Source organism: Taudactylus pleione, unplaced genomic scaffold, assembly GCF_031769625.1.
Source record: "Taudactylus pleione unplaced genomic scaffold, aTauple2 ptg000041l, whole genome shotgun sequence".
Taxonomy (NCBI): Eukaryota; Metazoa; Chordata; class Amphibia; order Anura; family Myobatrachidae; genus Taudactylus; species Taudactylus pleione.
The window spans coordinates 14122877-14150827 of record NW_028284443.1 but is presented as its reverse complement, the minus strand read 5'-3'; the positions used below and the strand labels follow the sequence as shown (position 1 = coordinate 14150827).

At 40.2% G+C, this 27951-nt stretch overlaps 1 protein-coding gene across 1 annotated transcript; it reads right to left on the bottom strand.

The window, feature by feature from the left end:
* Positions 1-17173: 17173 nt before the first annotated feature.
* On the bottom strand, positions 17174-20152 carry FEZF1 (FEZ family zinc finger 1). The gene is made up of 4 exons (XM_088456121.1): positions 18956-20152; positions 18730-18864; positions 18284-18416; positions 17174-18017 (listed from the first exon to the last, which is right to left on the bottom strand). The coding sequence occupies exons 1-4, from the start codon at positions 19754-19756 to the stop codon at positions 17698-17700; spliced, it is 1389 nt and encodes a 462-aa protein (XP_088312247.1). The 5' UTR covers positions 19757-20152; the 3' UTR covers positions 17174-17697.
* Between the last annotated feature and the right edge of the window lie 7799 nt (positions 20153-27951).

Below are 27951 nucleotides of genomic sequence, written 5' to 3'. Positions count from 1 at the left end.
CTGAGCCGACTGTGCACTTATAGACTCTGGGCACTACAGTGTGTCCAGAGTCTATAGGGCATGCACAGGTCATCGGGAAAATGGCCGCAGTGGCCATTTTCCCTGCACTGCGCATGCTCAAATGTCATTTTTACAGGCGCAGACACTGCAGCCAACGTGGGACTCTGGAGAGGAAAGTTTTATAGCTGCAGGGTGTGCGGTGCAGGCCCCCCTGGACCCAGGGGACCATGTGCACCCTGCACCCATTATAGATACACCCCTGCCTTCGTAGTCAACAAGCCGCGTCGGAAACAATCGGATAAGACGTTACCAGGGAGCAGATGTAAACAGGTCAAGGAGGGAAGCCAAGGTCAAAACCGAATACCAAGCACAGTACCAGGACAGAGACAGTGACAGGTCACAAAAACAAAGCCAAAGTCAGTAATGAGTTAACGTAATCACTGGAATGCTGGAGTAAGGTTTGGGAGCCTATACTCTGGCAAAGGAGGCAGGCTTCTCCTTATATAGGGCTACTTCAAATGTGCCATCCACAGTGACGTCAAAATTGGCACCCCTGTGGCTTTAAGTAAATTGCTGAGCAGTGTTAGCAGCCCTATGGGAGCCGCAGCCGCTGGCATAACAGAAGGAGCCAGGGACTTCAGCAGCGGGTGCTGGGGACTTTCAGGATGCTGACCAGTGCCACCAGACCCAGTAAGAGAACACCGGGATCTGGCGCGCTGTGACACTACCCCCCTTCTAGGGGTGGGCACCAAACACCCCACAAATTGTTTGTCAGGGAACTTCTGATGAAATCTCTGGAGAAGTTGAGTGTATGAATGTCTGATGTCTTGACTCAACAGCATTCTTCAGGACCATAACCTTTCTAGTCCACAAGGAAGTGGACTGTACATCAAGAAACTCTAGAGTTCAAGATCTGCTTCACCTTATTTTCCTCCTGAGGATCACAGGATGTTGAAAACTTATTCAGAACGGCTTTGAGAGCGAAATGTGGAAGACATTTGATATCCTAAGTTTGCCTAAGTTTGAGGATCTGAAATGGCCCAATGAACGTGGGAGCATACAGTCAGGTCCATAAATATTGGGACATTGACAGAATTTTCAGATTTTGGCCTCTATTCACCACCACAATGGTTTTGAAATGAAACAAACAAGATGTGCTTTAACTGCAGACTTTCAGATTTAATTTGAGGGTAATTGCATCCAAATCGGGTGAACGGTGTAGGAATTACAACAGTTTCAATATGTGCCTCCCACTTTTTAAGGGGCCAAAAGTAATGGGACTATCAACTCAAAAGCTATGTCATGGACAGGTATGGGCTATTCCCTCATTATTTAATTATCAATTAAGCAGATAAAAGGTCTGGAGTTGATTCTAGGTGTGACATTTGCATTTGGAATCAGTTGCTGTAGACTCTCAATATGAGATCCAAAGAGCTGTCACTATCAGTGAAGCAAGCCATCATTAGGCTGAAAAATCAAAACAAACCCATCAGAGAGATAGCAAAAACATTAGGTGTGGCCAAATCAACTGTTTGGAACATTCTTAAAAAGAAAGAACGCACCAGAGAGCTCAGCAACACCAAAAGACCCGGAAGACCACGGAAAACAACTGTGGTGGATGACAAAAGAATTATTTCCCTGGTGAAGAAAAACCCCTTCACAATAGTTGGCCAAATCAAGAACACTCTCCAGGAGGTAGATGTATATGTTTCAAAGTCAACAATCAAGAGAAGACTTCACAAGAGTGAATATAGAGGGTTCACCACAAGATGCAAACCATTGGTGAGCCACAAAAACAGGAAGACCAAATTAGAGTTTGCCAAACAACATCTAAAAAAGCCATTACAGTTCTGGAACAACATCCTATTGACAGATGAGAGAAAGATCAACTTGTACCAGAGTGATGAGAAGAGAGGGAAAGGAACTGCTCATGATCCAAAACTTACCACCTCATCAGTGAATCATGGTGGTGGTAGTGTCATGGTGTGGGCATGTATGGCTGCCAATGGAACTGGTTCCCTTGTATTTATTGATGATGTGACTGCTGACAAAAGCAGCAGAATGAATTCTGAAGTGTTTCGGGCAATATTATATGCTCATATTCAGTCAAATGCTTCAGAACTCATTGGACAGCTCTTCACAGTGCAGATGGACAATGACCCGAAGCATACTGCAAAAGCAACCAAAGAGTTTTTTAAGGCTAAAAAGTGGAATGTTATGCAATGGCCAAGTCAATCCCCTGACCTGAATCCAATTGAGCATGCATTTCACTTGATGAAGACAAAACTGAAGGGAAAATGCCCCAAGAACAAGCAGGAACTGAAGACATTTGCAGTAGAGGCCTGGTAGAGCATCACCAGGGATGAAACCCAGCGTCTGGTGATGTCTATGTGTTCCAGACTTCAGGCTGTAATTGCCTGCAAAGGATTTGCAACAAAGTATTAAAAAGTGAAAGTTAGATTTAGGATTGTTTAGTTTGTCCCATTACTTTTGGCCCCTTAAAAAGTGGGAGGCACATATAGAAACAGTTGTAATTCCTACACCGTTCACCTGATTTGGATGTAATTACCCTCAAATTAAATCTGAAAGTCTGCAGTTAAATCACATCTTGTTTGTTTCATTTCAAAGCCATTGTGGTGGTGAACTGAGGCCAAAATATGAAAATTCTGTCAATGTCCCAATATTTATGGACCTGACTGTATTTCATCATTGGAACCTTCAACCGCAGATGTTTGGTTGACAACAAAACTCTGTCACCAGCACCAAGTAAAGGAGCCCGCTTCCTCTTCCTGTCTGCTAACATCTTATACTCGAAGAGGCTTTGCATAAACTCTTCTTTACATCCTTCCAGTCATTGAGGAACTGTTTCACCGTGTCATGGACAACTTGGAGTGATACCGCCTGAAGGACTTTTTATTCTGGTAATACAGGGTGGAAATCATCCTGGATGAAGAATGGAGAGTGACCCGATTGTCTCATGAAACAGATTGTTATGCACAAAATCAGCCCATGGCAGCAAGGAGACCCAATTATCTTGATTGGCTGAAACGTACATTCAAATGAATTTCTCTAAATCCTGATGCACTCGTTCTGTCTGACCATTACTCTGGGGATGATAGGCTGATGAGAAGCACAGGTTAACCCCAAAACACTTACACAATGCCTTCCAGAATTTGCAAGTAAATTGTACCCCACAGTCCAAAACAATGTCCGTAAGGAACCTGTGCAGCCTGAAGATCTCCCTTATGAAAGCCTCTGCTAGCATTGGGGCTGAAGGTAAGCCTGTTAATCGAATGAAGTAAGCTACCTTGAAAAACCTGTCAACTACTACCCAGATGCTATTGAAACCTTGACAGGATGGCACATTGGTGACAAAGCCCATGGGGATATGGGTCCAAGGATGGTCAAGCACTGGTAGGGGACTTGGGGGTGAGTGAGGTGGAGCTTTGTGTTGAGCGCAGGTAGAACAGGCTGCCACGAAGTCCTGAACATTTTGACAAACTATTGACTACCAACACCCCGTAAGAATTAGCTTCAGGGTTCTTTTCACACCCGCATGACTGGTGAAGCGCGAACAATGTGCCAATTGGAGCAGTTTTACACAGCTCAGGTGCCATGAATGTCTTCCCTGGAGAATGGGCTTATCCTCCCAAACTTTGGGCCTGACTTAGTTCATAAGGCGCATTCGCATGCACCCCGCTCACTGTGAAAATATGCTAATGAATGCAATCGCACGGCAACCGCAGCTCTATACCAAGATGCCCACCACTGTATAAAGCTGCCCACTTCCCATGACATGCATCCACAAGTCAGCAAAAACATTGGTAACATCGAGTAACCATCAGTACCATCCGCAGAGTTGTGGTTGACTTGACGCTACCACACAAACTGCTAAACTTCCTTTCGCCATCTAGACCTCTGCCAGCGTATGCTATCGCAGGGGCTTATTTATGCACGCCCCTGTAACAGCATTTAAATGCCCAGGCACGCCTGCGTTTCTCTGACCACCCCCAGTCACCACCCTCAAACGGTCACTTCCTGTCAATCACTGTGTGAAGAATCTGCATGCTCACTGCGATAGCTTCCCGATTACAGTGACCGGTTCGCGCACGTGCACTGCATCTCATATGCATGCACAGAATGCAAACATCAGTTGACTGCATCCGAATGCAGCCTTGCGATCCAACCTGAATCAGGCCCTTTGTCCTCCTCCGTGGAACTAAATGCCCGGGATAGTGCAACCGCTTTGATGTTTTTGCTGCTTGGCTGGAAAGTGATCACCAGATTGAAATTGTCAAAAAACAGTGACCATCTGTATTGATGATAGTTTAGACAGTGAGCGGTTTTGAGGCAAGCAAGATTCTTGTGGTCTGCATAAACTGTCACAGGGAATTTTTCCCCCTCCAACAGATGTCACAATTCCTGCAGGGCCAGCTTAATGGCCAACATTTCTTTATCCTCAACTGTGTAGTTTTTCTACGCAGTTGAAAACTTGCTGGAAAAGAAACCACAAGAGTACCACTTCCCCTTCTTGTCCTTCTGTGAGGGCCCTGCCCCAACACCGATCCATCTGCAGAAAGAAAGGTTGGTCACAATCTGGTTGCTTCAGGATGGGAGCCGAGGTGAAACATGCAGTCAAATGCCTCTTCTGCCTCAGGAGGCCACAACCGGATGTCTTGACCCTTCTTGGTGAGAGCGCTGATGGGAGCTGCAACAGAAGAATAATCCCTGATGAACTGCTGGTAACAGTTAAAGAAGCTCATGAAATGTATCACCTTTAACCCCAACAAACGGGGCCAGTTGACAAAGGTAGAAAGTTTCTCAGGGTCTATTTGGAGACTAGAACCCAAAATGATGTACCCCAGGAATGGCAGCTCCTTTTGTTTGAAGGAGCACTTCTCCAACTTGCAAAAGAGCCGGTGACCCCGAAGTCGCAGCAGTACTTTGCATACATACTGACAATGACTCACTATGGGCCTGATTCAGCAAGGATTGCAACTGTCAATACGCCCACAATCAGCGCTTGCGCGAACCAACCACTGCGGTCGGGACTGCGATCACAGTGACTACGCAGACCCATTGCAGAGTGATTGACAGGAAGTACCTTTGTGGGTGGTGATGGTGGGGGTGTGTTTGGAAAAACACAGGCGTGCCAGTGCATTTGAACCCCGTTGCAGACTCACTATGGGCCTGATTCAGCAAGGATTGCAACTGCTAATCAGCGCTTGCGCGAACTGGTCACTGCAATCGGGACAGCGATCACAGTGACTACGCAGACCCATTGCAGAGTGATTGACAGGAAGTACCTTTGTGGGTGGTGACAGCGTGGTGTGCTCGGCAAAACGCAGGCGTGCCAGTGCGTTTGAACGCCGTTGCATGGGCGTGCATAAATTATCCACTGCAATGCCTTACAAAGCTTGAGTACTCATAGCGTGCAACGAGGTTAACAATTTCTGAGTAAGGTCAGAGCTTGGGCAAGTGTGCGTGAGGCTGTGATGGTACTCGATGTTACCAATGGTTTTGCAGTCTTGCTAAGGATTACAGATGCGTGTAAGGTAAAGTGGGAGTCCTTATGTTGTGCTGCAGTGGCATAGCGATCGCAATGAATTAGCACACTAGCGTGAGAAAGCATAATCACTATTGCAGTTGCGATCCGTAATGAATCAGGCCCTATGGAGCTTATTCGGACCCAGTCTTTAGCTCTACGAGCTCGCAACCGGGTTGATGTTGCTCCACTGCGCATGCGTGAGACCCGGCTAACGACGGGTGATCCGTCATTAGGGGTCTCGTAGCAGATGGGGCAAGCTGTCGATGTTGAGTGACAGCTCGCTCTGTTTGCTGGGCGGGCCGGGGGTGTGCCCGGCCAAACGGAGGCATTCCTGTCGGAACGCTTGCCGTTTCTTGACCATCGCGACCATCACCCTTAGCGGTCGTTAGAGCTGTGGGTGTTAACCTAGTTGAAGGCTCTTCCACTCATCTCCTTCTGAAATCCTGATTCTGTTGTTCGGGAGTGGATGGTAGCCATGGGAAGTTTATTCTCATCCACTCCAATGATAAATACTAGAAGCCACTAAGGAGGACTTTTATTATTCTTATTTTACAACAAGGGATATGTTATTCCTTCTAATACACATTTCAACTTCTATTTGTCACCAGGCTTGGTGTTACCCCTAATGTCACTCATTCAATATTGACATCTTCCCTGCAACACACCGACGCTGAGCACTGGCCACTGACATGAAGGAGCAGCAGCCAACACCTTATTACCTGTGAACATAAACATATATGCAAATACTTTATTTATTTTAATTAACAATGATTTGCAAAGCACAGAGGATAACATCAGTGATTACAGCATATTTATATATATATATATATATATATATATATCTCAAGAAAGAAGAGAAAGGGCGCTCTAATGTACAAAACATAAAAATATATTAAAATACAAAATGTGTAAATAACAAACTGAATAATTAAAAAATCAACAATTAATGCAGCAATGCAGCTACTTCAATGATCAGTCCTAGATGTCGACACAAAGGATGAATCTCCCTTTCATTTCCCAGAGAATAGCTTTATTGAATCCTTTGTTGGTCTTTAAATGATTTTGTAGAGGTCATAAATACTGTTTTCAGGGTTAGCAATGATTCCTTGTAATGTTGCTGAAAAATACCCTTCCACCAAAAATACACCCAAACAGGCCAAAAGGCCACTATTATTATTTGAATAAAACACTTAAATGTCAATAAAAAAGAACAATATTTATTCAATAAAATCAGTGAATCTGATGAGCTTACATCAAACACTAGTCAAAATACGATGGAGACCCAACGCATTTCGTCCCCACATGGGACTTCATCAGGGGTACATCTTATAAAACATAAATGGGTGCATATAAGTGAAGGGTAACAGCACAGAAATCAGCCTAATAATCATCTGAATTGCTTATAGTTTGCATATTGACACATACAGAGACAATGATTATACATACCATCAAATGACTGTATTATCAGTCCTATTAATAGTCAGGAAAATGTGAACACTGATCAAACGATCCTAAGATCTTTTTGCGGAGAATAAACTGGAGTAGACGCACTTTATATAGTGGATGGATTTATACTCCCAGGTAAGGATTGCTCAGAAGCAATAATCCTCTAGAAAAACACTTAATATCAGCTGTTAATATTAACACTAGCATACAAAACCTATAGCATGATAATATGTAAATGTATAAATAACCAAGAGGATAGTCTCTCGGTATATACATAAGTAAAATAGTGACTCATTAGCAAACATGTGTAAACTTCCAGATAACTAGTTACTCTGGTTTCTCCATTAATTCACCTAAAGTGCATTCAGCATGGTAATGCTAACATTCATATAAATGTAAATAATCAAACAAATAGTCCTATAACATCCTTTTCTATAATCAATTCTACCTCATTCTTTTAATACAATTTATAAATATTATTGAACTTTAGAAATAGATAATGACAAAATCTAATGTGTGAAGATATAAAAGAGCATACATCGAACTAACTTTAACATGGTTAACATGCAGCATGATCTTTAGTATAATGCTAACATTGGTAGTATAAATAATACATAAACAACAGCATTGTCTATCTTTTTAAGTCAAATCCTAAATGGGAAGTCTCAGAGTGAAATACCATAATAATACAGGTTCAACTTGCGTTCATTACGTACATCAGAGCGCCCTTTCTCTTCTTTCTTGGTTTCCATTTCCCTCCATATCTGTCTATCAGAGATATTAGGTGAAAGGTGCAGCCATCCACTCTATTAGATTTAAGTGTTGGTTACATATCAGTATCATCAATAGTTTTAGCACAAATAATAGGGTATCTTTGTATATGTATATATATATATATATATATATATATAGTCAGGTGCATAAATATTGGGACATTGACAGAATTTTAATATTTTGGCCTCTATTCACCACCACAATGGCTTTGAAATGAAACAAACAAGATGTGCTTTAACTGCAGACTTTCTGATTTAATTTGAGAGTAATTACATCCAAATCAGGTGAACGGTGTAGGAATTACAACGGTTTCTATATGTGCCTCCCACTTTTTTTAGTCCTGGACGTCTCTGGGGTACCTTCAGGTGAGTTGGCTCTCAACTTAAATATATTTATCTATGTGCAGTTATCATGTGGCACAACAGTATTCAATTATGAGAGTGGGTGATGTTATTATGTAGCGTTGGGGACGCTGGTACAGAGAAGCCTTGAAGTGGCCTGGCGCTTAACCATGTATTTGCAAATATATGGCCTTATTCGTTACGGATCGCTATTGCGATCGCAGCTATCATTAAGCATGCAGTCCCACTGTGAAAATATGCTAATGATTGCGATTGCAATGCTGTTGCAGGCTCACATAAGGATGCTCACTTTACCTTACACACATTTGTAATACTTAGCAAGCCTGCGAAACCATTGGTTACATTGAGTACCATCGGAGCCTCACACACACTTTCACAAGGTCTGACCTTACTCAGAAATTGCTAACCTCATTGCAAGCAGTGAAAGGCCAAGCTGCGTATGGCATCGCAGTAGCTAATTTATGCACGCCTCAGTAACAGCGTTCAAATACACTGACACATCTGCATTTCGCTGCCCCCCACCCCTCCATCAACACCCTCGAACGGTCACTTCCTGTCAATCACTCTGCGATGGGTCTGCGTAGTCATTGCGATTGCAGTGTGATCACAGTGAAACTTTCACGCATGTGCAGTACACAGCAATCGGACATCTGCATGTGTAATCGCAGTTGTGATCAGTACTGACCCAGGCCAATATGCAACAAAGATATCATTTTGCTGTTTTTTTGCAGTGTGCTGGAGGAAACATTTTTTTCTATCCTAGAATAAACCTCTCCCTTTACAAGCACCTATGAAAAACTATTACGTTGATTATGAGCAACCACGATTTTGCATTGCTGTTCTGAGAGGCATGAATGGGACCAGCATTGGGAGGGTGTGCTGGTTCCTGTAGTGCTATTTGGAGGTCTCTTGGGTATCTTCAGGTGAGTTGGCTCACAACTTAAAAACATTCATATATGTGCTGTTATCATGTGGCACAACAGTATGCATTTATATGACCCAGAGTGGGTGCTATTATTATGTAGCGTTGGGGACGCCGGTGCAGAGAAGCCTTGAAGTGGCCCGGTGCGTAACCATGTAATTGCAAATATATGCAATAAAGATTTCTGAATTTCTATTATCATGTAGTATTCAAGTCTTTTTGCTGGGTTTTTTGCAGTGTGCTGGGGGAACATTGTTTTCTAGCTTAGAGTAAACCTCTCCCTTTACAAGCACCTGTTAAAAACTATTAGGTTGATCATAAGCACCAACTATTTTGCATTGATCTACCAAGGCTTTCCAGTCTCGTCAGCAATTAGCAATTAGAATCACACATGGATAGGGGCTATGATAGAAGCCCATCATGGGTTCCAGTCAGGATGTAGACATTCAGAATGTCAACAATCAAAATTCTGACATCAGAATATCAACATATTCTAAATGTCGACATTCAGTAACGAGATATTCAGAATGTCAACATTGTGAATGTCAACAGTCACAATGTTAACATATGCAATTAGGGTTACGGTAAGGGTTAGGCTACAATTAAGGTCATGTTGCTGCTGACAGATAAGAGGAAGGGGGGCAATGTCAGACCCAGGGCCCCACAAGTCCCCTCCAAAGAGCCTGGGCCCGGGTAATTAGTACCCGCTCCCGCACCCCTCTTGGTGCCCCTGGTAGGATGCACTGGAACTGCATACGGATGCAAGTGTAAATATTTTTTTGTTCACGTGTTATTATATGCCAAAAACATGAGTATGGCCAACTGTAGGTAAGCTCCTGAGAATAGAAGCTTTCTGCGAGGTGCTTGGCTGCATCTGCAGACTTCTTGGAATAAAATCCATGTTATTATGTTGATACTCTGTCTCAGCCTCTGCCTAACTGGCACTGGCTTTACTTAAATTAATAAATATAAAAGTTTTTCCCTGTCACAGACCATTGCTTGAAATGGATTGAATTGCTTCATAGATAAACCACTATTATGTGAAGAGGGCTGAAAGTGTAACATAAAAGCTGTGTTTTACTCTAGCATTCTCTTACATGCAGCATTGTATCATACAGTAGGTTTTTATTTTCCCTGAATTGTTTGTGAAGTGCTAAAGTGTGCAGAGATTCCATATCTGTTATTCAGGACATTTAAGGTATGTTTAAGAACAGGTCAGACAAACCTGATAGTTAGTTGGTTGGAGGACTAAGTTACAGCAGTGGCGGGATTAGAGTCGGTGCGGCCAATTAATTATGACAACAGGCAGTGGCCTCAATGAGTGGGCATGGCCTCGAGGCACACCCCTGGTGTCATTACTCCGGGGGAGTGCCCAGCACTCCTGGTGATGCCAAGCTGACCCAGAGACTCTCCCTGCACTTCCGGCTCCTCCTCTGTGACCAGGAGCCAGAAGCTGCATTGTGATGTTGGTGTGAAGCGCCTGGCACCCTGTCACTGGCTGGCATTTTGGTGTCACGCACTCCCCTAGTGATGCTATTGCCCCAAGGAGCAATTCTATGATCTTTCTTTGCAGACTTGTACTAAGAAAACAGCATACTCGCACTGTAATTTAATTTCCAAAAGTAGAGGAAAATTTCAGAACCTCTGGTACATCCCTTCCAATGAATAACCATGCACTTTGAGGGAGTTATATGGCATAGTTTGGCCAATACAGATATTTCAGTATGCAGGTGAATTTCTCTAAAAGCTCAATAATAGGTTACAAAAAATGTGTTATATTGATGGGAGAGGAGTCTTAAAGCTTGCAGATGAGAGGAAAAAGTGTTTGTTTCAATGTTTTACAAACTTGTAGAAAAACACTGAAAAACTACTATACAGACATTTTCCTGTATCCCAAATGCTGGAAAGACTTTAATTTGATGAAAAACACCTGCTTGCTATCATTTTCTACCATTAATAACAAAAGTGCAAAAATGTGCATTTGACACCTTTTAAAAACCTCCAATATTTTCCTTATGGCCACTAACAGCCTTCATTTAGGTCCTGCTATCTCAGTTGTCACTTTTATGGGGTTCAGGATAGTTTCCCCATTTTTTCATGCACTTCTCCCAGGTTGCATTTTGTATAAAAGGCGCACCTTCGCCATGAGTACAGCGAATTGTCATTTCTAATTGTATCCTGCACTTTTCGGGTGCGCGCATTTGTACGATGTATGTGAGTTCCATTAAACAAACTTGCTTTTGTAAACTGGCTCCTAATAGATTGAGCCCTATGACTGCACAAACTTTATTGATTTGAAAGTACTGCATATTTTCAGATTACTCTTTTCCTTCCAATGTATTGCTCTTGGGTCCCTATAGGTCCTAGCTATAATTGAGTTTTGTGTATTTTTTCTAATTGAATCAGCACTTCATATTGTAGAACTGTGTGGTGTCTCAATTTTCTTAAAGAACAGAAAAAATTACCTTTTTACAAAATGAAGACTGAGTACATCTTTTTTAATAGAATATATTGTAAACCTGTGTATTCGATCCATTAAAGACCTATCCTGTTTTCTATAATTTTATTGAAAAATAAGAATATTTGTCCTATAGTATATGTATAAAAACAAACAAAAGGGGTCCCATTGAAAGAAATTGTAATTAATGCTTGCCTCTCCTCTGTACGTACCGTGCTGTAAGAATCATGTCTTCACCTGGGCTATTTAGGCTGGGCTTTGCAGGGCCACTTGATTTGGGAATGCCACCAAATGCATAAAATCGTGATGTGCTTTCCCACAAAATGTAATGTTTTTTTCCTGATTTGTGCATTATCTACAATAGTTTGCGGACATGCTTCATTTTACATGGAATGTCCCAATCCACCCGGTGGGTAAAAATGTATAAATACCAATTGCTCATCTCAACAATTTTATTAATTTGCTATGGCAACATGGGCAGTAATATCAGGGATAAACATATCCAAATGTAAAGTACATGAATATATTATATTGATTGGATTGTACAATTTTATTTGTTGCTGTTTTGAAGTATACAAAATCTGTCACAGCTTTAAAAATTGATATATATTTCCGGTGGCAAAATCTGTGAGCGTACCATTCACAAACCCACTAGTGACTTGGAATATTATTAAAATGTATAGAAAGTGGTACATTATACAACACAAGGTCCAAAATAGTACTTTATGTAAACTGTATGTTGTTTGAGAACTTTTTCCCGTTATTTCTGGAGTTAACTGCTGTGTGTTTCTGAATGCTGATCACTCATTACACAGTCTAAACGCAAGACTGAAAGTAAATATGACACCATTATACTTTCTAAAGCTAGTAAAGTAGTGATTGTGGTTTATAGATATCTTTCTCTGCAACCGATCGACTTCTGCTTGCAGGCTTGGAACAGAACCTGCTTCCCCCACTGGCCAGCTGACTTATTTCTAATAAGTTATTTTTAAGACGTGTCTAGACCTAATATTAATGAGATGTACGGTACATAATTGTATTCAAGTATTAATATATTTGTATTCATATTTTAACTTGCCGAATGTGAATGGATAATATTTGTCACTGAAACATGATACTACTCATTTTGGCCACTAGGGGGAACCTGGAATATAGATAAGAGTTCTAATATACACCCATGAAAATTCACAAATGGAAATGCCGTTAAAAAAAGTCGAAGTCGATCTCAGATCTAATTAAACCATTGAAATACTTCCTAGAAGGAATTTTGGGTGGGCTGCTTTATATCAATGTATAATAAATGTATCCCAATGTGGATTATTGTAGAATCATTATGTAATCTCTATAGGCCTTATTTGGTATTGTTTTTGTTTTGTGTTGACATCTGTACATTCACTAGGTATGTATTCATACTGTTTTATTTTGCCATGATAATAAATCCCCTATAGATTAGTTGTGAGATAGAGAAGTGGGGTAGTTGTAAGATAATACAACATACTGCTCTTCTCCGTAGAGAATATTGACTTACTAAGTAGTGATCATATTTCAAACCTCCAAGTGCTGTCATAATTACAGTTATTTATTATTCTTTATTTATGTGTATTGTTATGAAAAGTATACACTAAAACACGTTGTGCCATATGTCTAGTTATACAGTGGTGATTTATTTTGCGATTTATCTTTTAACTGAACTTACGGTGTAGTGAATATTGACATAGTATTGAGACAAATTTTATTGGTAAAGAATATTTTAAATACTGTTTGCTCTCGATAACCTATAGTTTTACATTTCCAACAAATGTCTAAATAGAAATTCATATTCCTGAATATTTTAATTGAAGCAATCTAAAGTGTAATAGACAGTTAATTTGTTTCATGCACAGTATAGTCCTTCTGTTGGGAGGTTGCCATTAATATATTATGTTGCCTTTCATATGCAATGTATCACATTTGTTTGTGAGGAAATGTAACACTGATTTCAAATATACTATTACATAATAATATTATTATTATTATTATTATTATTATTATTATTATTATTATTATTTAGGAATCGGTGTAATTTACAACATGGTTGTTGCGTCTAGTAGAAATATCGGATAACTTCTAATACTCCGGTATTGGGGAGTTAAATTGTGTTTATGTGCACACAAACACTATATCTAATTCATCCTTTGTGTTCGGAGAGACAATTTCTGGCAAGCAGCAAGCACTTTCATATAATAATATGGCTGCTGTATTGTATTATATATATGTGCTATTGTTTATGTTAATAAACCTTACCTGCTCCCATTCTCTTACGGCAATGACAGCCACCGCGCAACCTGATCCATAATTCTCATGCACATATATAAATATAGCAGATTCTTTAATGATACCATTAATACCAACACTCAAAACATCCCTGTTATGCTAACACTTTAAGCATTGTATAAACAGTAGGTCTGTCACCTCTATTCTAATATATGACGGTGAATTAGGAGGCAATAATGTAATAAATGGGTGACTCTACACAAAGGACAGTAGTGCTACTGTCTAGCAATAGTGAGCCTACATGACTGAGGTGATCAAGCACACAACTTATCCCTCACACATGGTGAAAACCCATACTTTCTGCTAATAGGCCTGCTTACTTACATCTACATCATGACAAGCTACAGAACACATTATTGTGCTTACTCGAACGAATGATATATTAGATATAAGTAATTACTCTTGTAAATAATTACTTCTATGGCACTGTACAACAAATGGCTGAACAGGATATCAGGAGTTCATAAAAACCACAAAGTGCAGATCATTGATTTATTGTGATAAGTAAATTACCGGCACCGGCTTGTGAATTTATTTTTTTGTTGTAATAAAGAAAAAACAAAAAGGGAGAAAAAAATGGAAATTCGGAAAAGAATAATATTTCTAAACACACACACACACACACACACACACACACACACACACACACACACACACACACACACACACGTGTGTATATATGTATATATATATATAGTATCATTTAAGCACATATATATATATATATATATATTGATCAAATATATATATATATATATATTATACACAGACACACATTTATGTATGTATATGTTTTTATATATATAAGTGTATATATATATATATATATATATATATATATATACATATATATACACATGCTGTAACCACACACATATATATACAGTATATATATATATAATTTAAACAAACACATTATATACATACACACAAACGGACACACTTGGTAATTGTTCGTACACACATTCTAACAACACATCTTTGTGGTGGTGGAGAGTGCCATAGGTGCAGATAAAATGAGGGGATGACCACAGCCATACTCCAGTGATTTGAGCCATGCCAATTAAACCCATCACACAAGTGATTAAGTACAGTGGATATAGGTTGGTCGTAGAAAAAAATACAAGTCACTGCCAGCTGTGCATTTAAGAACAGGTGGGGGAAACACAAAAAGGACAATTGCTGGAGAATAAAAACCCATATTAATAGCTGTTGCAGTTTAAAGCAAACTCAAGTAAGGGAAATGAGTCCTTCATCATTAATTGGCAATTAGAAACGATCCCTTTTTGTCTTCATCTCATGTGTGATCATATTCCTCCCCTTTGTCCCTGTCTGCTGAGCCCGTCTGTTCCACATTCCGCGCTTGCCCTAAGTTAACACTTCTCCTGCTGGACTCATTATACACAACCCACCTTAGCCACTGGCTAGGAGATAGCGTTCTCATCTACCTCCATGGCAGAGACAATGTCCAAAAAATGCAAATAAATAGTGTCCATTACCTCTCAATATAAATAAATAATAATACACACAGTTTTTCTCATTAAATTATTGCACTATATTAAAATTACTGGGAACAATGCAATATTTAATTTAATAAATACACTATATTGTTGACTCTTTACCAAGTAACAAAGTGTTGAGCTGAGTACTTATTTGGACTGGAAACTCAGAATATATATATTGTAATTAATGTAAGCTTTTCGGTTGCTCTGAGGGGTATAATTACTAATGTGCGGGTTTATCGAATTAGAGTTGTTGCGTATAGCAACCGATCAGAGTCTACTTATCATTTTTTCTAGCACCTTGTAGATAATAGCTAGAATATGATTGGTTGCTATGGGGAAGAACTCCACTTCTAAAAACCCGCACTTTAGTCAATATAACCATGAATCTCGCGTTAGAACTTAATTTTCATTAATTAATACACTTATTTCGATTTTTATTTCATTACTTTATGCAATAAAAAATATGGAATATTTGGCTATCGATTCTCGACTCTGGGTGTACATAAATGGTATGTGCATTAATCAAATTAGCTAAGTACTATTGCATTTAGCGATATAAATATCAAGTACCAATGTTAGAGTTGAGTTAGCCCATATGTGAATGTGACTATTACCAAATAGTTTTTCTATAAACTGCCATTTTATGTCCTAGCAACAGGAGTTACTGATAGTATATTTCTAGATAAAACTAACTAGTAAAAGATAAAAAGCAAATATTTAAGTTTAGTTGTAATACTGTCTTTTCATCAGTCCCGATTACTGTGACTTTCTTTGATTTAACTATTATTATCTACTGACTATTGTATCCTATGCGCCCTATTAAATAGTGTACACTGACTTACCTATTAGACAAGTAATCAAAGTGCCAGATTATCAATGCACGTTTTAAAAATTGTAATGAAAGCTACGAATACTTACTACAGTGCATATTATGGTCAGCACACCAGAAATATATAGACCTGTCATAGTTTGGAAACAAATATTAAATAAGCACAAGTTCTCTAATTACAAAATTGCTGTGGTTTATATGTAATCAAATCGATAGGAAGCGACAATGTATATAATGGGAGCATCAGGTGTTCACAACCCGTGACTGCTAGTCCCCATCAATACAGATAATATATTTACACGACCTACAGTTACTTATAAAGAACTACATTAATGATTTGCCTGTCAGAGATCGCACTATACTCCAGGCAACTGGTAGAGGCAGTACATGACCTCGTGTCACAAGTGATTTGTGCGGGTGGTATTAGCAGGTTTCTATTTATGAGGCACAGGCAGTTAGTAAATAAAATATAGTCCTTACATCTTGCTTCAATAGTCATTGTAAACGAAACAATTAGTGCAAAGTAATCCCTGTCTCTTACAATCCGTAAACACTGTCTTCAGGTTAAACAGCCCCATTGTTTAGAAGTTATAAAACGAACCTGGCAACAAACAGGGGACAAGATAATAGTATAACAGGCAGCCTTTGATAAATCTGTACTAATTACCCTTCTTAATTAATGTCAGTTGTTTCACTGTTTTGGCAAGAAAAATACACAGTGTTGAGAATGGTGAGTAGTGCTGTGTGTAGCAGATTGCTGATTAACACTTCTAGATATGAAAGACCTGGCACCAATTGTATATTTATTTTCACATATATTTCAGGCTCCATTTCAAGATGTATGGGTTACGTGTTCTAAAGGATAAGCCCAGCACGTGCAAATATATTTACTCAAACATGTGCAATAATAAACATAAAATTTCCCATATTTTAATGACCACAATTAAACCATTTATTTTACGTGCAATTGAACTCATACATACGTTTAGACCGCTCCATCAATATATTCTGCACTTCGGACACCAGGGCCAGAAAAAAAGCAGACATTTCAACGAGCGTTGGACAGACACAACGGAAATATATTTTTATGTATGTATATATTTACAATAAATAGAATTATTAAAGTGGTGCAGCATTCCATAAGGGGTCATACATATCCAAATAAATACGTCAGATATACAGAATTCATATTTCACCTCTTTTAAGCTGTGATAACAGCAATATAAGACCTTTACAAAGTACACCCACAAAATTAGTCCGATATCAAATTGTCAATGGATAATTAGAGCACTGTAATACTCAAATCATATTTAATAGGTGCATGCAGAAACTCGGAGTGAACCAATTACCCCGAGTAAAGCAAACAAGAGCTCGTAAACATTTAATCCAAAGCACTACTGGACCAACCTCAATCCAAAATGCCAAGATCAGGTCAAACTCTCCAACCTGGGATTGCACCAGATTCCCGCTAACCATTAGGCTTTTTTATGGGAGGGTGAAATAAAAAGTAAATCGCTGCTTCGCTTTCCACAGGTAACTGTCAGTAAATGCCTTTCTGTAGCTCGGGGTTCTGGCTGATGGGTGGCTGCTCCCTGGAAGGCTGTAGCATCTCCTCCTGCCCAGTTGGGCTTGGCACGGGTGGCCCCACAGTGCTGCCATCATGCAATTTGCGCACATGTTTCTTTAAGTCAAAGTTCCTGCAGAATCCTTTGCCACAGGTGGGGCATGTGAAGGGCTTCTTATCGTTGTGAGTGTGCATGTGGAAGGTCAGATTGTAAACCTGATGGAACGCCTTGTTACAGATATTGCACTTGAACTGCTTCTCCCCGCTGTGTGTGAGCTTGTGGTTCTTGTAATTGCCTGGAACAAACAAGGACTCTTTTACTTTCAGAGGTTACACAACAAGTGATCATTTGCCAACCCTGAAACCAGCAATTTCCTCCTTTTCATAGTAATTTCATAGCTACTTGGTGAGCAGCATTAAATACAGGCGTCATCTACACAATTAACCCTCTGCATTAACTGGCCCTGAATAAAAAACGTGTCATGTATGTGTACAAGAACACAGACATATTTTTGTTACAATAGTAGTAAAAGGGAGAAGCGAAGGGTTTGGGCAGTTGTACCTTTTTGATGGAAACCTTTGCCACAGAATTCACAGACAAAGGGTTTGTATCCTGCGTGAATCCTCGTGTGCGTGTTCAGCGTGGAGCTCCTGTTAAACGCTTTCCCGCACTGGTTGCATTTATGTGGCTTCTCCTGTGGAAGATCAAACACACGAATATTATTTACTTTCCAAAGTAATGTCACAACGACGCGTCATTGTCGCACAGCAATATATTAACAATTGGGCATTTTCTACCGTCACACGTTTTCGATAACGCGTGTATCTGTGGACTTTTTGCAAGAACACGAATTAATATTCTACACTACAAAAAAAAGTAATCCGTTTTGTCCACTATACTATTCTACCGCAATGATTTAACTTACTACGTGCGCCAAAATGCAAATTAGTATCTTATGTATTGCTCCATCCCCGCGCACCTGTATGCTGGGTCTGGGTGCACGTTACCTGTGTGTGGATGATCTTGTGCCTGCAGAGAGTACTGGCCTGCCGGAACCCTTTGCCGCAAATCTTGCAAACGAACGGTCTTGCGCCTGTGTGCACTGGCATATGTCGGGTTAAATTGTAGTGTGCATTAAATACCTTTGGAAGAGGAATAAAAGAACACATTTTAATAACATGCTAAACGACTAATGTATTTTGGCAATGGGGGAACCTCACAGCCATTACTTGCCTTTCCACAAACTTCACAAGTGAAAACTTTGGGCTTGTTATTTGGAGAAGCGCTGCTGAATTTGGCTGCGGATTTGTAGGCGATCTTTTCCGAGAGTGCCTGCGCACTGTCCTTCATGTAGTGCTGAAAGTGGGCTTGGGACAAGTCTTTGAAGGTCACGCCGGACGGGTACTTCTCCACGGAAGGGACAACCAGTTTGTTCCTCTCTGCTAAGTATGATTTTTGTGGCTGGTGCAAGGGTGAGCCTAGGAAATAGGAGGCAACTGGGTGGATGTTTATACTGGCAGAAGGATGGCAGGGGGCATCGCCTCTATTAAAATAACACAAAGCTGCCCCCATGGCATGAAACGAAGAGTGATTTACCACTCGGGGTCGGACAAGTTTATATTGCTGAAGTGGAAAAGCATCTCGGGCAAAATCTCCCTTAAAAGTCACAGCGCAGTTGAGCAGCTCATTGCAGCTGAAGGAGGTTGAGGATTCCTGGTGACTCTTTCTTAGCTCATCACCTGTCATTCCAATTTTAGGACAATGCTCATAGGTAACTGGTACAAAGGGTATCATGCAGGGGATGGAAGAGGAGTTTATATGAAGTGCTTGCTTCTGTTCCCCCTTGTGCACAGAGCCCTGTAATAAACTTGGCACAGGGAGATATGATGGCTCGGGAGTCCTTGACATTATTCTCTCAATAGAGAAAGCAAGTGGCTTGGAACTGCTGATCATGTTGACTCTGGTGGTCAGATGCTCTCTGGCTGCCTGGCTTGTAAAGATTTTAGTTCCTCTGTGCTGCAGACTGTAGTCCATGTCTTGCGCGCACTTGTCTGCTGAGAGATATGTCTTCTTCCCAAGACGCCACCTTCCCTCCTTGTCACTGTTCTGCAGGGAGTGGGACAGTCATTATCATCATCATCATGGTGCTGTACCAATCCTCCAGAATCAGCCTAGTGGACAGGTGCCAATCCATTACAGATTACATGGAGCAGCAATGACACCGGAGCAATCACTACTTATTGCTACCGGGCCTGCTCAAAGGGATGTGTTGTGTCAATAACGCAGTAAAGATCTCGCCAATCGTTAACTTCCAAGAGGAGAAGGTAAACTAGATAATTGCTCAATTCGTTTCCAACAGTCAACAGAAAAAGTTTTTTTTTTTTTTTTTTAAAGGTGGTGGTGAGGGGGGAAAGCGACTACTTTTATTGGAGATTAGTCACCCGCCCAGAGAGGGAGGGGGCGCCTCTTTCCTTTATGCGCAATCTGTTCTACAGTTCAAAAGACTTAAGGGCCAGCAGTGATGTGAGATCAGTTTCCTGTATTGCCTTTGCATGACATCATCTAAAAAGCTGAGCACCGAGCATAAGTGAGACAGAGGCAGTCTATTTGGGGCAGGTATCGCTCTATTTTTATCAAATAAGCCTCATGAGTGTTCTTCTCCTGATGTCAGTCTGGAGTCTCTTGTCAGTGACTACTATGCCCTGCTGTACACATATGTGCTAACACTACACAGAGCTGGCTACCTTTCACAGTGCAAGCGGCAATTTAGTATGTGCCAACTCCTTTTTCACAATAATACAGAAAGGAATATATAAGGCACTAGGGTTTCATTTTGTATTAGTCACTGGTATCAGCAATAAAAAGTGCACAAGAAAGCACCCAGCGCAAATAAATAGCCTCCAGTCAGAAAAGTTAATCTAAGTGATGGAATAATTGAAGGATGCAAGTAGTGGATTGCCTGTACTAATTATAGCCCCAGAGTGCAGCACTGATCCTAACAAAGAGGCTGCTGCCCCTGTGTGTAATGTATCGTAGCTGTATGTCAGAAAAGTTTCATTGAAATCCCGCAGCTCTGAGTTCCCTCTGCTGTAGCCAAAAAAGCTCTTTGTTGGTCAGTGTGTGAGCCAGAGAGGGGAATCTGTTACCCTACAACATAACGCAGCTATTCTGAGTCCAGCAATGAGTGACACCCTTGTTCTCTGCTTCTAGTGCACAGGCATATTACCCCAAAACAGGATGCACTGTTTGGGACCAGAATATGCAATTACAATAAAGTCATAAAATCGATGTAGTTAATATATATGGACACAATGAAAATATGTATATTGTTTATAAATGCATCTATCCATCTGTTTATCAAGGCTAACAGGACTTATACTCCTTTGTCCTTTCATAAAATAAGAAGACTAGGGGATTTCGAACCGCTGTCTAGTAGGAAACGGCAAGCTCTTGGGCTCTCATGGAGTGGGGAGAAACTGGGCTGGAGACCTAAAGGAAGAACAATAGGAAAGTCTCCAAGCGCCGTATGTAATCCTTAGGATGAATGTTTCTAAACAGGACCCACACAAAGAGGTGTCTACTCCCTGTTCTGTTTTACTAGTTTTCTCTCATTTTTTCCTCCGCAGCAAACAAAGGGAAGGCTGAGCACAAGAGCTGAGCAGCAGATGGATCTTAGTTAATACTTTAATTGCTGCCTTCTACAAGTATCGGATTCACAATGGCATGTTATGTAGCCCACGTCTTTAGAACCTGTTGGATATTACTACATGAGATTTCTGCCCATAAATAGGCAATGTGCCACAGACAGGACACAATAAAGCAAAGTACTGCAATCCACTCATCAGTGATCCTCACTAGAAATCACAGAACATATGTTGTGAAAACAATCGCTGCTTTCCTTCAGTCTAGTTTTATTCCATCATTGGCGAGGATATGCCGCCCTGATCTGTTCTGCATGTCTAGTCTTCGTTTTCTTCAAATATAATTAACGTGAATAATATAAAGTGTATAGAAAACATCAATTTTTTATTAAAAAGTAAAAATATTTATTACGTATTTAAAAAGGAAACGATTCCCAATCTGCCTTGGTGAGGTGTGCTATATTTAGGTCTGAAAATAAATGCTATGGCTAATAAGATTGGTATAGTGGCATTCGTGTATATATATATATATATATATATATATATATATATATATATATATAGTTTTACTATTAGATTTTAGTAGGTGGCCCATTGTAAGTGCTTGTAGTGTGATACTAGTGCTGAATTATTGTCATTCTGTTTTTAACGATGTGATTTCGGCACTGCTCACTTACTGTGCTACAGACATCTATGTTTGTTTGTTTTTTTATCTGTGCACAAAATAAAATCATAGATCCTAAATAATAATAATAATAATAATAATAAAATCAGTAGTAGTAGCAGTAATATTATTATTAATAATAATAATAATAATAATAATATTAATGTTAATAACGCAGCAGCAGTAAAAGTAGCAGTAGTAGTAATAATAATAATAATAAATAATTATTAATACTAATAATACTACCAATACATTTTTTATTTGTATTACAGTTATAACTCCTATGAGTTGTTTTGTGGAAAGTGAAGCTGGACGCTGCTGTATTACTGTATGTCTCCCATTTCCTTTCAATACCTCTCTCTATTCCTGAGCTGCATCTTTATCATAATCACGCGTTTAGGTAGCAATACTGTGTCAAATTCAAATATCTGCATGCTGACGATTGATGTTTTACAGCTGCACTATCCTCCAGGTACTGCTGAACTGTGTTACCACCATGAAGGAACACATATAGCTGGATGTCAAGGTCGATTGTAAAAATTGTAATTTCACAATCACATTATAAATAGCCTGATACAAAGGGTAACGTTCTGCTCCCAGATCAAGGGCTACAGTAATGTATCCGTTATAGGACAACAGATGCTCCGCAACACTGACCAGCTGAATGGTTGCGTGTCACCCATTGTCCCCATCACTTACCTGTATAATGCTGATGGCAACTGTACTAAGCAATACAGTATAACAGCTTATGGGGCATTTATGTGGTCACATTGAGAAAGACAATGTACCAGGCTGAATGAATATAAGAATGTGCAAGTCATAAGTGGTAACTGTCTAAGCTTACTGTTCATCAGATATTTTAATTCAAAATACATTCTCGTTATACACAATAAACTTTTCTACAGTGTAATAACTAAATATGAATTATTATTGGCATCCTAAATGACTATCCATCAGCGACAATTCATAGATCGTTCATATCAATCAAACGTCAGGAAATGACTGCCGTGTACAGATATGGGCCAATTAATAACATAGCTTTTAGCTGATGGCCATTTTTATGTTCAGTCTCACTCACAAATCTCCTTTTACCACCTCAACCCCCCCCCCCCCCCCCTCCCCCGATCCATCATCACTATCAGATGTGCAGAAGCCGGTCAGTGTTTGATAAAGGACTATGGTTACACAGGTGGGATATGGTGCGGCTCTATGCACGGACCTGATAGTAATACAGCCAAATGATTGGTATATTTTTACACTTTTAAGGGAGTATTTATACAAAAATATATATTTACTTGATATCCCCTGAAAGCACATGTTTTCCGGGTTGCCCCCAAATATTAAGGAACTCCTGGATTCTTGTACGTGTTCATTAGGGAATAGCGAAGCTAGTTACTCCAATCTCCTGTTTACATTCACAGAAGCGGCTCCCATATAGGGACTGCTAAAACGCTTCATGTACCAAGCTCCGGTAGCTAACGTTTACAGATAGCAAAGTGTCCCTGTAGTGATGGACCGCACATAAGCAGTACCGCGGGTGGCTCTCAAACATGGAAATATAATAATCACATAAGCGATTACATTTTATAGAGGGCTGTAATAACATTTTCAAAATTATTTCTTAAATCTCTACATTGATCCGAACTTGGTCGTAAACATTTGGGCTTCAGTGTTCCTAGTTCTGTCCCAACTACATCACAATGAAGAATGAATTGTCTATTGTCCCAAATCTATTCCTAGGCTGTAAATGTGACAGGCAGATTTCCCAAAGCTTCTAAAACAGACAAGTGGTGGTGTTGCCCAAATCAATCAATCAGGTTCTGTCAATCATTTCTCTAGAAAATGATGGGCAGAATCTGATTTGTTGCTATAGGAAACACCTCCACTTGTCTGTTTTAGAAGCTTTAGTAAATCTACCCCTAAAGTGTGAATTTACAAATAGAATTGTATAATGCATCCTGCAGGATGTCTAAACAACATGACTATGTGATTGTACTGATTTCAGCTTCCCTATATTTTACATTTATATTGTTTTAGATTTAAAATAAATAGCTTTATCTTTTTATATATTTATATTGGTTTCTGATTTAGATTAATGTTGGTTTATTAAGGTGCATCCTGGCGCTACCAAACTTTTGTTTTTGATATTTGTGCTGAGAGTGCAGATTTTTTATTTCTTACCAAGCATCAACTGTTGCACACATCATTTTAAGTACATATTATGGGGCCTATTTATCAAATAATTTTGCAAGATTTCCATCGAAAACACCCTTTTTCGGTGAGTACCTAGAAATATTAAGTATCCCTTGGATGTACCACGGAGGGACCGCAGCAGATACAGTAGGCTGTCAGAAATACCTAGCTCCAGCACATTAGCCCCCCATTGTTCCCTGCTCGCACATGCTCCAACCAAAGTTAGTGCATGCACTGTAACAAGGCAGCTGGGCAGAATAGAAAGTAAAGTGAATGCGGATGCAATCATTTTACTTCTACTGCGATCAGTAGATGATAATACATTTAAGGGTCTATTCAGCAACAGTGACAATGTTGCCCAGAATATTATCGGGCAACATCGTCATGATTTTTTATCAATTATTCAAATTTAAGTAAGCTATTCAGCAATATTTTCTGCAGGGACAGCGGTTGCAGTAACATGCTGTCCCTGTGATGTTACAGAAGACATTGTTTTAGTTTTTTAAATATAAAAGCACATAAATATAAATGTATACAAGCTAATATAAAGCCAGTGTACACATGTCAATCACTTTTGGCAGGTTTAACAGGCTCTAGGTGGATTTACCTGTCGGCGGTCACCGCAAAGTAAGGATGGAGTCTGGGGTGAGTTACAAGATGCTGCAGGGACTTATGGGAAAATTTCCCTCTGTCCCTGCAGTTTTCGGGAAATTTAATGTATTTTCTTCATATAACGCCATTCTGAGATAGCATTATACGAAGTAAATATATTTTGCGTAATTTAACGCTTTTTGCTTTGCTGAAAAGCAAAAAGCGTCAAAGCACTGTAGAGATCATGGGCTGATCCCTATAGTGTGGTACTCTGCGAGATGGGAATTAATGGAAAAGATAATTGCGTTCAGGGGCGCCGAGAAGGGGGGGGAGCAGGTAAAGATTATCGGGCCTGGGCTTCCTGAGGGGCCCGGCGGGGGCCCGGGTCCGATGCTGCTCCCCCTCCCTCACAGCAGCCCAGCACACAGCGTGTGCTGAGCTGCAGTGGAGACTGCTCGTGGCTGCTGAGCCTGTGGGGGGGAGTGATCACACTGATCGCGCCCCCCCTGGCTTTGAGCAGGGCTGAGGGGGCCCAGAGCGCCCCCCCTCCCCAGCCCGCAGCGCCGCAGCAAATCTTTTTTTGGGGGGGGAAAGGGGGCGTGGCCACGCCTTCCGCGATTAGGCCATGCCCCCTATTGCCTGGGCCCGCCGCAGTTCTCAGCGGGCCTGATTGCATTATATTCTCCATTATCCCATTGCTGAATAGGGGATTTACATAAAAAATGCGGAAATGATAGTTTCTGCATTTTTTATGTAAAAAAATCATTGCTGAATAGACCCCTTAGGTGAATAAGTATTCTTTATTGCTGCGATAAGGAGTCTGTACTATCGGGGCTGGCCACATATATTAATAAATATACCCCTATAAGTGATACAAGTATACTTAGCAACAAGGCTCCAATTTTTCCTCTTCTTAGTTTTCCTAGATCCTATCCCAACCACTCTATACAGCAGAACGAAGTGACTGTTGTCCCAGCTTTTTTTGCAGACTATAAATAGCACAAATTTAACAAAACAGAGTGGAACGCCATTCTTGGGACTGACATTTTGTATTGCTGGAGCTTCCCACCTCTGCAAAATGACCTGTTCTCAAAACTCAGTTTGCACAAAAGTTTGCCAATAATTTGCTCATCTGTACTCAATGTGAACCTCCTGCCAACTTATTGTATGTTACACAATATATCATTTCTCTAAGTGCTTGGTAGAAGCCAAAAGAATCCAGAATACTGACACTAATAAGGTAGCAATTAGCATAAAGTTGGTGATTGATGGAAAACTGTCATTCAGATTACACAGGCAATTCAGGGGGAGGGGGCTTAAACTACACCCCCTAATTTTAAACATAATAAGAGGTGCTACCATGCTGAGACTTGTAGTACGTTGTAGGCAATTCAGCCAGAGCAACAAGTTCATCCCAAAATACCACAAAACAAGTGAATTGATATTAAATAAGGAAATTCAGCTATCAAAGAAGGAGAGATAATAGTACCACTTCTTCACCATGTAGAAGATCCATTTTATGGAACAAGATCTCCAGCTAATTGACTGTCTGATGTGGTTTGAATAACACCACAACATGAATCAGTCCTGGAAGGAAATGCTGAGACTACCTATCAACGAGACGTGTAAGTGAGTAACAAATGGAAAAGCTGATAGACATTCATTTAGAAACTGAAACTTAGTGATTGTGGGCTGAAAATTTCATGCAATTAATTTCCACCCATAAATCACTTACTCATGTTGTACTCGGGGTGTTGTACTCAGCAGCAGCTGCATTGCGGGCATGGAAATAAATGCAGATTCTCACCCGCATGCAGACTTGCACACATCTGTGTGCCCGCACTGTCCCTTTCCTTCTGCCTGTGAAAGTAGCAGTCATCGCTATCAGGGCACGTTCGCACCAACCCTATTCCTGGTGCTAGAGATTCGTCTGGAATCAGATGGGTCTCAGCATTCCCTCAACTATGCATGTTCTACAAACCCGCCTACATGCAATGACATAACCTCATCAAGTTTATGCTGCACGTGTTAATGCCCATTTTCCACCCAGTTACACTCATTCAGCCATAGATGGAGATACGGTTGAGATGTGTGCGGCCTGGAATTTGTGTATTGCTCAGTATGTACAATGCAAAGTGGACTTGCATGCAACTCTGAAATAGGCCCCTATTGTTTATAACTACACATTCTATGATTAGCCAATCAAAATACACATTGTATAGTATGTATGCCCGAACTGTCATTCCCGACGGTCGTTCATTTCATTGTCCAATCTGCTGTGCTGCATGGCAATGAACGATGCGGTGCTGTTACATGCAGCATGTAATGATACATCGCGCTGTTGTACACCGGATTGTGCAGCGTGTATGGTCCGCGTGATGTACCGTTGCATCGCTCGTCGAATCGCTGGGTCGCACCATCAATCAGGTGTGTACCCAGCTTTAGAATCAAATAAGAATAAAAGTGGAACACACCATGTTGCCATGCAAGGGGTGTAAATGCATCTTTTGCTTGCAGGGAGAATACTAACTGCTTCTGCATGTAGTAAACAAATATTGTGCAGCTTTGTTTGTACAATGACATCTAATTTTAAGGGCCATATCCGGCTTTTCTGCCTGTTTTCAAAGTACCTCCATATTCAATTCCAGGACGATTTCGCCTAAGCAGAAACTCAATGCAATGTAATAGGCGGATAAGTATCTCCTATGAATAGCAGGAGAAAAAAAGTGCAAAATTGTTATTTTGGGGTGCAAACAATGGGAAACAACTCTGAACCCTTGGGACAGCCCCTCAAAGGACAAATCAACCTAAAAATAAAAAAAAATTACCACAGAAAACCCCCAAAAAGTACTTTCATTTTGGAGGCGAAAAAGTAAAAAGTGGGGGGGCAACTATAAAAACTAGCGAAATAGACTTCTTGGGGTGCTGTAAGGAGGGGCTTTTGAAGTTTTTTAAAAGTTCACTTTAGAAACATAAAAATATGCTAGCACCATTTTTCAAGTACCCCAAATTTGATTGGACTAAAAAATCCTGCTTTATGCCATTCTTCACCACTTGTGCAAATACGCTAATAAGAAGCAATTTCAACTACTTAAGTACCCAAACACTTTTATTAGGTCTATTAGTACACATATACATTG